The 12688-nt window shown below is 34.4% G+C and overlaps 2 protein-coding genes across 2 annotated transcripts; both read right to left on the reverse strand.

The window, feature by feature from the left end:
- Positions 1–3216: 3216 nt before the first annotated feature.
- Positions 3217–6248, reverse strand: LOC125207993 (cytochrome P450 71AU50-like). The gene is made up of 3 exons (XM_048107521.2): positions 4593–6248; positions 3825–4080; positions 3217–3732 (listed from the first exon to the last, which is right to left on the reverse strand). Exons 1-3 carry the CDS (start codon positions 5484–5486, stop codon positions 3365–3367), a joined length of 1518 nt encoding a protein of 505 aa, XP_047963478.1. The 5' UTR covers positions 5487–6248; the 3' UTR covers positions 3217–3364.
- A 3338-nt stretch (positions 6249–9586) lies between these two features.
- On the reverse strand, positions 9587–12214 carry LOC125204918 (flavonoid 3'-monooxygenase-like). Its single transcript, XM_048103692.2, has 3 exons — positions 11947–12214; positions 10550–11635; positions 9587–10362 (listed from the first exon to the last, which is right to left on the reverse strand). The coding sequence occupies exons 2-3, from the start codon at positions 11465–11467 to the stop codon at positions 9739–9741; spliced, it is 1542 nt and encodes a 513-aa protein (XP_047959649.1). The 5' UTR covers positions 11468–11635; positions 11947–12214; the 3' UTR covers positions 9587–9738.
- Between the last annotated feature and the right edge of the window lie 474 nt (positions 12215–12688).

Genomic DNA, 12688 nt, shown 5'->3' on the forward strand with positions numbered 1-12688 from the left:
CCATGGTTTTGGGCCGGGCGGACGGAGTTTTTGCTCCGGCTGTCGATAAGGTTTGAATAGCTTTGAGATGAAAGCTGTTGCGAGTGTAGAAAATAGGGCTAATAGTAACCAATAATACTCAATATTTTGTGTGAATTACCAATTTCTCTATTCATCAGGATAGATAAGATACGTTATCTATGGGATGTGACATTTGACTATTTGTGGACCACCAGGTGACATGTCTTGAATTTCTTTCTATTTCTGTATGTTCTACAACTTCCAGCTTCGATTTTGTCCAAAGATAAGTATAAAAATTATTTTTCCAGCTTCGATTTTGTCCAAAGATAAGTATAAAAATTATTTTTACTCCCTTTGTTCTCCCTTTGTTCTAACTTTGTTGTTAATGCATTTCTTTTGGACACGAAAAATAAGAAATTATTTTGTTAATAATTAAAGTAGAGTGAGTAAAATAAAAGTGGAAATAAAGTAAATAAGAGGAACAAAGAATAAATTAAGTAGGAGTATGAGATATGATAGAGTTTTTTTTTAAAAAAGAAATGACCCAACTACTTAGGAACTACCTTGGTACGGAGGGAGTACTATTCATAAATTTTTTTATTAGTATTTAGGATACACTTAAAAGAAATGGCTAAGGATTTTTTTCATGCAATTAAAAATGTTAATTTGTGTTTTTAAATATACTATATACACAACAAAGGCTGCATCGTGCACCTTAAGGACCTGCTCGGCCATCCTGGGATACTCCATTAGGGCTAATAGTGACCAATAATACTCCATTTTTGAGTGAGAAATTGCAAATTTCGCTATTGATCAGGATAGATAAGAGCATTCCCAACAGTTTTCCTAAAACCTCCCTTATTTCTCCCTAACTCCTGCCACATCAGCGCCACATCAGCACCATAATTTATCCCCAGTTTTTAGCCAACTTTTAGTCAACTGCTCCAATGGTTTCTCCCTTATTTCTCCCTAACTCAACATTTCATTTTTACATCATCACTAATTTAATTGTTTTACTTTTGTATATAATAAAGCTAGCTAATTTAATTTATAAGACAAAACAAATAATAGTAATAAAGTTCGTTGTATTAAACACGGGTAAACATTACAACGACGAAAATTAATTAAAAAAATAGTACAGGAATGGAAAAAAAAATTGAAAGTAAAAAAATTCAAGGGCGGTGGGCGCAGATGAGGATGGGGAGAGAATGAAGAGAAGGTGTGTATTTATAGGGGGGAAATTAAAAAAAAAAAACAAAAAATGTATTTATCGCCGAATTATCGCCCACAGTGGTCGGCGATAATTCGGCGATAATCCGACGATTTTTCGCCGGTTGGCGATAAAACGGGAGGAAAAATCGCCGAATTATCGCCGACCTCTCCCATTGGTCGGCGATAACTCGGCGATAGACGGCGAAAAAACACCGACTTTTAGCCGGCACCATTGGGAGTGCTCTAAGATACTCTATCTGTGGGATGTGACATTTGCGGCTATATATACCGTACCACCACGTGAAATGTTTGCAACTTTCTTTCTTTTTTTCTATATGACCTACAACTTGTAACCTCGATTTTTTCCAAATATAAATATGAAAATAGTTTTTATTCCCTCTGTTTTAATGTAGTTGAGACATTTATTTTGGCATAAGATTAGAAAATTACTGTGTTAAAGGTTAAAGTGGAGTGAGTAAAGTAAGAGTAGGAATATTGTAAACGAGAGGAAGAAAAAATAATGTATGATAGATGATAGAGTTTTTGAAAAAAAAAGAAATGACAGAACTACCTAGAGACAAACAAAAAAGAATATGACTCAACTACGGAGAGAATGTTAGGGCTGGCAAATCGTGCGGATTGGGTCGCTATCAGGTCAACCCAATCTTATCGGGTCCCAACCCAACCCAACCCAAATCATCGTATTCTTATCGGGTTCAACCCAAACAGATTCGTGTCGGATTCGTGCAGATTTCGTGTCATCTAAAAAAATATAAGTCGTGTCTGATTCGTACGGATTTCGTGTCATTCAAAAAAATATCAGTCATCTTTTAATGATAGTAAGTTACTACACAATATAAACGCTATACGATAACGACCGACATATGATATTATATAATTAAAATTTGACATTACACGATAAAATAAGATATTACAAAATTAAAATAATTAATTTAAATAATTTTTAAATCCAAATAATAAAATTAAAGTATATTAAAACTAAATCTAACTAATAAAGTTAAAATAATTATTTTTTAATAAAATGTAAGTATGCAGTAATATTTTTTTATCATAAAAAATAATTAATAATAGTATTAATCATATTTTTACTAATAAAATTAAAATTATAATATTTTTTAATTAATAAAAATTATTAAAATTAAAATTTAATATATTATTTTAATTAATAGAAATAATCAAAACAATTATTTCTTTTCTTAACGGATAACCCAACCCGACCCATATCCGACCCAACCCAACCCAAAATTTCCGGGTTCTTATGGGGTCGACCATATAAGGTCCCAAATCCTAAACGTGCGTGTTCGTGTCGGGTTAACTTCGTGCGGATTCATGTCGAATTATCGCATCGGATCAAAAATTGCCAACCTTAGAGAATGTTCATAAATTTATAGGCCATAATTTTGGACCGGGAGGGCAGAGTTTTTGCTCTGCCGCCCGATGAGGTTTGAATATATCTTTCTGATTAAGACTAATGCAAGTGCAGAAATTAGGGCTAATAGTAACCAAAAATTTTCCATTTTTGGGTGAGACTTTGCTAGATTAACTATTGAGAAAATAATTGCATACCTTATCTTTTAACTATTTGGTTCCTTTATTTTTTATGGTACGCATGTTGTTTGTTTTGGTATGTGAAAATGAAATATAATTTGAATAATGAAATTTGATATCTTGGGGATGTGACATTTGCAACTATATATATCTTGTATTGACTTTCTATTGCCATGTTTGTATGAAAATGTATGTACCGCGTGAAATGTGTTTCTAACTACTCTTTCTGTGTGATCCAATGTTGATTATGTCTAAGGATATGTACGAATATTGTGATTACTATTTATAATACTAGTTGGATTGTACGAGTAATGTAAATTTCCATACATAATTTAGTTAAGGTGATTTGGAAGTGTAGGTTTCATAAATTGGTTTTAGGATGGAATCCGTAGATTTCTATCAAAAATTGAAACATAAAAGTACTCCACTAGTCAATGCAGGAGAAGCTGGATATAATTTGATAAACAGGTGTTGTCCATTCGGGTAGAATCACTATAATTCACACATATATGCACACACATTACAAAGAATCCATATTATCTCTAGAGTTCTTGTTGAAAATATTTAACAATCAATAAATAATTTAGTAAAGGTGGGTTGGAAGTGTAGGTTTCATAACGATAGAAACAGGGTGTTTAGGGTTTGTGGCAAGTCCATATTGTTCCTCCATGCTCACATCTTCATTCCTCATGCCTTCATCCAATTTAAGCTCAAATCCATGCAACAAATTAGCCAGCGTTGTTCGAACGATCTTAAGTCCAAGGTTGTATCCAGGACACATCCTCCTACCTGAGCCAAACGGCAGTAGGGAAAAGTTAGTTCCGGTCATATCAGTATGTTTCCCCACAAACCTCTCAGGCATGAACTCTCCAGCTTCATCCCATGTACTCGGGTCCCTGCCCGTGCTCCATGTATTCACGAGCACGGTAGTCCCTTTTGATATGTGGTATCCTACATGCATGTAATATTATGTTTATGTTAGTATCTAATATTTCATATCTGGCTAGTCCTTACAAAAATGTGAAAAGAGACCTCAGACACACCTGCAACGTTGCAATCTTGAATAGCGTAATGGGGACCTAAAAACGTAGCAATTGGATGCAATCTGAATGTTTCCATGATGATGGCATCAATGTAGGGCAATTGAGTGAAGTCATTCTCTTCCACCCATCTGTCTCTACCGATCACCGTGTGCAGTTCTTCTCTCGCTTTCTTAATTATGCGCGGTTGTCTGAGCATTTCGTGTATAGCCCATTCGACCGCTGTGATTGAGGTATCCGGGCCACCAAGCACCACATTCTGCACTCATAATCACTTTAATTTGAGAATTCAAAACTTGGCCATATTTTTCGAAATATGATTGATATATGCTTATTGTGTCAAATTCAGATGTTCATATTTCCTTTTTAGTTTATCTTATTTCTTAAGACATGCGCTTAGTCAAAGTGGAATTTTGAATTGCAAGATGGGGGAGTAATAAAGTTGATGAATTTCAAAGATTCACATTTTGCCATTTCGGTGTGTCCCATAATAAAAGTCACATTTCACTTTTACCATAAATGGTAACTAGACCCCACATTCCACCAACCAATTCTACTCACATTTTATTATAAAACTAATACTATATATAAGTGAGACTCATAATTCTCTAACTTATTCAATCTACTTTTCTTTATATTTTTTATAACTCGTGCTCACACTAAATGTGACACTTAATGAGGGACGGAGGTAGTAATTAATAAAATCAATAAAAAGTTAGGATAAATTCTATCATTAATTAACTCTGTATTAAATTGATGAGAAATTAGTACCATGATCAATGACTTGAGACAATCCCTTGTGAGCTCAACTTGAGCATTTGGATCCTCAGCTATCTCCAATAATGCATCAACGAAATCCCTATCACCGCCGCCTCTTCTAGCCACGTGATCATCAATCACAAACCCGAAAAACCAATCCGATTTCTTGCGAAAAGCCTTCATCCTCTTCACATACCCCTGCAGATCAAGCGGGCCAAGCCACGGTATCCAGTCACCGATATTGAACACTCCATTGAGTGTAAACCACTCACGCATCATCTCCGCCATGCCATGCTCATCGATGATCGCCCCCTCTTCGTCTGATTCGCCAACGTACTTGTTGGTCACGACCATTCTGCAAATGGTTGAGAGTGTGTAACGTGATAGATGCTCTCTCAGCACAACTGGCTTCCCCGAGAGGGCTCTGAGGCGCGCGAAGAAGGTACGTCTCTCCTCAATGCGAATTTCCTCGTGTTGGTCGAGTTTTTTGCTGCTCAGGAGCTCGGACATGAGTATTTTACGCGTTTCTCGCCAATATGGACCGGAGGGGGAGAAGGATACGTCGGAGTTGTTGTAGCTGATGTGTTTTCCGGCGGCCATTGAAGGAGGCCTTGAGGCGAAGGCAGCGTCGTGCACCTTGAGGAACTGCTCGGCCATCTTGGGCGATGATGCTACCACAACTGGGAATTTTCCGAATTTTAGTAGCATGATTTCGCCGTATTTTTTTGATAAGTGGTGGAGGGATTGATGTGGGATTGAGCCAACAAGGTTTAAATTGCCTATTATAGGCCATGGTTTTGGACCGGGTGGCTGGAGTTTTTGCTGCCGGTGAGGTTTGAATAGTGTTAAGATGAAGGCTACTGTGAGTACAGAAATTAGGGCTAATAGTAACCAAGAATTTTCCATTCTTTTGGGGTGAGAACTTGCTAGCTTCACTATTGTAAGAAATATTGGATACCTTGTATATCTTTCAGTTATATGTTTGTGTGTTTGTTTTATGTTATATAGTAGTGCATATTTTGTTGGTATTTGGGATGTGAAAGTGAAACTTAATTTTGAATAATGAAACTTGATATCTATGGGATGAGACAATAGATTTTCTATTGCAATAGTTGAATGAAAAGTCCATCATACCACCTGAAATGTGTTGTACTTATTCCTCCTATTGCTGTGCTCATCCACACCACACAAAATGTAAATATAGGGAAATAATTTAAGTTTATAAAAATTAGTAATTACCAGCTATTTGGAGGGTATAATGTAAAGTTTTTAGTTAGTTGAGACTTCTTATCATAAATTTTAAGAATATTTAGACTGATGTATTTTTAAATCTTACATCTTGCATATCAACTTTAAATCAGTCAAAAACTGGTGATAAATTAGTACCATTAACAATGCCTTGATGGTGTCCTTGTGATATCAACTTCAGTATTAGGATCATCTGCTATCTGCAGCAAAGCATCAACAAAGTCTTTATTTGCATCATCTTTTCCACCAGCCTTCTTAGCAAAGTGATCATCAATCACATAGCCAAAAAACATGTCTTGTTTCTTGCACAAAGCCTTGATCTTCTTAACATATACGTGGGAGTTTTGATTTAATTTTGATGATTTTTGAGATGAATGCTATTGAAAGTAGCCATGAACTACTCTCCATATTTGTTGAAGGGGAACTTGCTAGTTAACTGTATTTTGTATATATACATTGTTAAAGTGCTACTCTATTAAGGATGTGAAGAGAAACTTCTTTGTTAAACGTATTTTGTACGTTGTTGAATGTGAGCATGTGAAAAATATGACAAATACACGCAATATTTTAAAAACCGGACCGGCAAGCGAACCGGCACTGTTACTGTTTCACTGGTTCAACCGGTTCATTGGTCGAACCACTAGTTGAACCGGAATATATAATAAACATATATATTATTTATTATTAAATACATATAATAAAATATGTGAATAAAAAATAAAAAATAGCCTTATAAAAATATCAAAAATGAAAGATTTGGACCACAAAAATAAATATATATTACAAATTTAGTAAATGAAATCTGTAGTCTTATAAAAATATGAAAAATGAAAGATTTGGTCGAACGCTTTACTATTACAATTATATATAATTCAATATATAATGCAAAATATAGTGTCCAATTTAGTACAAAATGATAAAATATGATCAATAATGTATCACAAAAACATTCAATCTTACAAATAAGTAGTAGTATATATACAAATATAAAACATTAAAATTTAGTGATTATAATAAAATATATAAATTGTTAGTTAGTGTGGATAAAATTTTATATTTCACATATAAAAATAAATAAAGTTAATATTAATTCAAAAAAATGTATGTGGTGGAATAATATTATAATGAATACAGATTATTAATTAGTTTAAAATTTTTTAATTTAATATCAATAGTTAGGCTACATTAATTAAATACATATTATAAAAATATATATTTAATAAATAATAAACTATAATATAACGTTAGTAATAATTAGACCTGCCCAAGGTTTACCGAACCGGCGGTTAAAATCGAAACTGTAATCGACGGTTACGGTTTCGAACCGAAACCGTGAGAATTTACCCGAACCAAAACCGTCGATTTTTTGAACCGTAGTTCGGTTTAGGTTCAAAAAAATTCGAACCGATACTATGCCGGAACCGCGAAAAACCGCCGGAAAACCGTGAAATCAAGCGCTCAACCTTACACTGGTTTAAATTAGGGCTGGCAAATCGTGCGGATTGGGTCGCTATCGGGTCAACCCAATATCGACCCAATCTTATCGGGTCCCAACCCAACGCAAATCATCGTGTTTTTATCGGGTTCAACCCAAACAGATTCGTGTCGGATTCGTGCGGATTTCGTGTTATCCAAAAAAATATCGGTCATCGTTTAATGATAGTAAGTTACTACACAATATAAGCGCTATACGATAACGACCGACATATGATATTATATAATTAAAACCTGGTATTACACGATAAATAAGATATTACAAAATTAAAATAATTAATTTAAATAATTTTTAAATCCAAATAATAAAACTAAAGTATATTAAAATTAAATCTAACTAATAAAGTTAAAATAATTAAAATTATTATTTTTTAATTAAATTTAAGTATGAGGTAATATATTTTTATCATAAAAAATAATTAATAAAAGTATTAATCATATTTTTACTAATAAAATTAAAATTATAATATTTTTTTAATTAATAAAAATAATTAAAATTATAATATTTTTTTAATTAATAGAAATAATTAAAATTAAAATTTAATATATTATTTTAATTAATAGAAATAATCAAAATAATTATTTTTTTTCTTAACGGATAACCCAACCCGACCTCAATCCGATCCGACCCAACCCAACCCAACCCAAAATTTTCGGGTTCTTATTGGGTCGACCTTATAAGGACCCAAATCCTAAACGTGTGTGTTCATGTCGGGTTAACTTCGTGTCGGATTATCATGTCGGATCAAAAATTGTCAGTCTTAGTTTAAATAGGTAAACCGGACCGGACAGCCCACCGGTTCGCGGTCGAACCGGCCGGTCCGGTCCAGTTTTTAAAACACTAACTAGTTTGTGTTGTAGTACCTAAACTCTAAACTCTAATTAAACTCTATAGATCCTTTATGGATCTACAACCTAACTTGCAGCGTGGTCATACAAACTATATACTCCCTCCTCCCCATTAAATATGCAACATTTGTTTTTTGGCACAAGATTTTATATAGTGTTATTTTGTGAGTTAATGAAGAGAGAGTAAAGTAAGAGAGAAGAAAAAGTAGAGAGATTATTGTTTTCATTTTTAGAAACGTTTCATTTTTAATGGGCAGACCAAAAAGGAAAACGTTTCTTTTCTAATGGGATAGAGGGAGTTTATACTAACACACTATCCTAGGTAGAGTTGCCTCACAACAAGCCTAACAGTCCTGTTCTAAAAATTTGCAATAAATTCCGTGAAATTAAGTGAAATTTCGATGGATAATTTTTTGTTGTAAGATTTCGTTTTTTGATTGGATTAAGCATGTCATCTCCAAATATATAGCCTTAAGTCATGTAAAAAGTGTGAGTGGACAATAAATGAGGGACGGACAAAAATGACAAAAAAGATTAAAAATGCGTGATGGAGAGAGTACGGAGCAATATTTATTTTTAATTTGTTTTATTTTTATTTTACATTTAATTGAGAATAAATTAATTTTGCTTCAGTACATCATTTGTGAATTTTCTTTGACTATTATTGCGTGGAAATTAATACGCTGGGGCATAAACAAATATAATAAGATAGAGATTTAGCACAATAGATTATTTAAAGTTTGATTATAAATGGACGGATCCTAAAATAACGAATACCAGTTCCTATTATGAGCGGATAAGATTAGTGAAATGTGAGATTTATTCTTTTTTTATTAATAAAAATGAATGAGCCGACGACTAACTAAAATGGAGAAATGGACTTAATGGAGACGAGGGAGTATATATTCAAATAGGTTCCTATGTATGTTGGGCCGTTTTTGGGCAACCATTTCTGTAACTTAAGCCCAAAGATATTGGCTCAAGGGGGCCCATAATTTTCTTGAAATTGGGCTTCTGAAAAATGAATAGTATAATATGTACTCCCCCGTTTCGCCATAGTTGAGGCGAAACTTTTCGGCACGGAGTTTTAGAAATGAATATTGAGTTTGTTAAATAAATAGATAAAAAAGTAAGAGAGAGGTAAAAGTAGAGAGAATAAAGTATAAAGTGAATAAAGTAGAGAGAATAAAGTAAGAAAGAGTGAAGTAACAAAGAGAAAAAAGTTACCATATAAGGAAATGACTCAACTATAAAGAAACTTCCCGAAATGGTAAAATGACTCAACTATAGTGAAACAGAGGGAGTACTTTATATTTATATGCACTTTATTCTTACTACTCCCGGCACTCATTCATTTTTTTTAAAGTCATCTTTATATGGTATAAACTATTTGGTTTTTAAGATACTTTTATTACTTATATAATTTTAAATATATATTTCTAACGCTATATTAGTACATTTTTCAACTCTCCAAATACATTGTTCAAAGAAAATGTGTAATGAGAATAAACATTAGCCAATATAGCTAGTACCCAACGTTGTACATTCATTCATCAACCATAAGAACTTAATAAAGGTGGGGTGCGAGTTTAGGTTCCATGATGATCTCAAGAGACTCTTTAGGATGTACGGTGAGCCCATATAGTTCCTCCACACATATATCTTGAGGCCTCATACCCTCAACCAACCTCATATCGAAACCATGCAACAAATTAGCCAGTGTTGTTCGAACAAGTTTAAGGCCAAGCTTGTATCCCGGACACCTTCTTCTCCCGGAGCTGAATGGCAAGAGGGAGAAATCACTACCTGTCATATCAATATCTTTCCCGAGAAACCTCTCTGGCAAGAATTCTTCGGGATTATCCCATAAGTTGGGATCCCGCCCAATGCTCCATGTGTTGATGATCACAGGTGTCCCCTTTGGTACGTCGTATCCTGCAACTTTGCAGTCCTCAATCGCACAATGGGGTGGTAGCAACGGAGATAGCGGGTGCAATCTCCATGTCTCCATGATTATGGCATTTATGTATGGCAATTGCAAGTAGTCACTCTCTTCTACCCATCTGTTCATTCCTATTACCATGTCCAGCTCTTTTTTTGCCTTTTCAGCTACTCGAGGGTGCCTAAGTACTTCGTGTATAGCCCATTCGATTGATGCAGCAGACGTGTCCGTACCACCGGATAGCAAGTCCTTTACGTCAAGTAAAGAATCGCAAAACAAAAGCAACCAAATTATGCACTAGAAAATTGCTGGTAGAGAGATTCCAAAATAAATTAGGGTAACAATAAAAAGACTAGGGATTAAAAGAAAACAATAAAACAACACCTTATCGAGGGTACAAAGATCACAATTTAACATAAAGCATGAAATTAGATACCTGTAATAATCCTTTGATACAATCTCTTGTCATTTTAACCTCAAGATTAGGGTTCTCGGCCATCTCCAACAACATATCTAACACATCTTTGAAGGTGAAGAAGTCCTTTTCTGCTGCTCTTCTGGCTTCATGATCTTTAATCACAAACTCATTAAATATATCAAGTTTCTTGTACAATTCCTTCATCCTCTTAACATATCCTTGCAAATCGAGGAAACTAAGCCAAGGTATCCAATCTCCAATATTGATCACTCCATTGAGCAAAAACCCCTCATCCAACATAGCTTGCAATTCATCGAGCTTGAATATGGAGTTATGACGGCCATCTTCTTCTTTGTCTTCACTAAAACACTTGTTTCTCAACACCATTCTACTAATGTTGGACAATGTATAGTGTGACAAATGCTCTCTCAGTACAACTGGCTTGCCTGAGAGGGCATGCAGACGGGAGAGGAAGCTACGCCCTTCCTCAACTCGAATTGGCTTAAAGAATTCAAGGCTCTTTGTATTCAACACCTCCGAGAAGATTTTACGTGCTTGTCTCCAGTATGGGCCGTAGGGTGCCCATGTCATGTCCGAGTAATTGTAGGCCGTGTATTTGCCTGCAGCAAGCGCAGGCCTTGTGGCGAAGTTTGCATCATGCACCTTCAAAAACTGCTCGGCCATCTCAGGTGAGGATGCTACTAAAACTATAGATGTTCCTAGCTTTATGAGCATTAAATCACCATATTTTTGGGAGAGAGAGTGAAGGGATCTGTGTGGGGAAGAACCTAGGAGGTTCATGTTACCTATTATCGGCCATGGCTTCGGCCCCGGTGGAAGCTTTCGTTGCGAGGGACGTTTGGGAAGCCTCCTTGAGAGCATTGCTAATGCGGCTATAAGTATTAGGGCTAATAGAGATTCAAGGTAGTTTGGCATTTTTGAGGGTTTGCAGCTATAAGTATGTTGAGATATCCACTTATATCGAAAATGTGAAGTAATAAAATCAATTTAAATAACTACTCACTGCTTCTATCACCAATCGGTTTAACGAAAATCTCACATTGTTTGATTGGTTTACCCTTTACTCATCACACATTAGTACATCTGCAATCAACATTATATGACAATTTCAAATATTCATTCTAATATATATACACCGGGAAGTGGCAAACATTCTGATTGTTTTTATCCAACATAGTCTTGCAAAACAAATAAAGTAAAAATAATCTGTAATAGAGGAAGTTACATAATGCAACAAGACTAATAAAACAACACAAAACTCTCATATATCAATTTGTATTGGCAAAGTTTGTCGGAAAGCACTACATAGTTTTGCGCTAAAGAATAAAGTGGTGATGTTGTATATACAACGTTGATAAATAAATTATGGTACAAGTGGAAATCAAGAAACTTACCTTTTTGACAAAGAAACTTGAATTCTTGATGCATCAAACTTAGTTCTCATTCTAGAGAAACTATGAGTCTAATATGAGCTTAAGCCAACCAAAGTAAACAAGATTTAGATCGCCTACTTAATCATACACAATTTTCGATGTTGGATCACAACCACATGGAGAGCTAGGGGCTGATTTAATTGTTAAATACAATTTTAGATAATGGGTCACATGGGGTTAGGGGGCTTATTATTGTAATCAAATTGTATAAATTTACGGGAGTATTATAATCAACTGAAATAAACAATAAAATAAGATTATAGCATACTCCATATTTTAGAATCATTCTTAAAGTTAAATGAGGTGGAATAGAAAATCATATCAATGTCCTACAGTTATTATGACATAAGTCACATAACATATTTAGGCGCCTTACTACCCATACGAAGACCAATTATCCCATTAATCTAGACTTTTTTTTGAGATATATACTTGGAAATGTTGAATGTTCGTGACACAAATTATTATTAACCTAGGTGTCTGTTAACTTTTTTTCTTGAGATATATACTTGGAAATGTTGAATGTTCGTGACACAAATTATTATTAACCTAGGTGTCTGTTAACTTTTTTTCATCCCATTTTTCGTATATTTTTAAAACTCGTACCAAATCAGAGTGTGAGACATCTATCCAAAGTGAGCAGTATATCATAGATTGTTGGTAGCGAAACACACCAATTACCTCATTCTTAAACTATTTTGTA

This window comes from Salvia hispanica, chromosome 6 (assembly GCF_029641045.1).
Source record: "Salvia hispanica isolate PSC_SH4W2 chromosome 6, Shi_PSC_v1, whole genome shotgun sequence".
NCBI lineage: Eukaryota > Viridiplantae > Streptophyta > Magnoliopsida > Lamiales > Lamiaceae > Salvia > Salvia hispanica.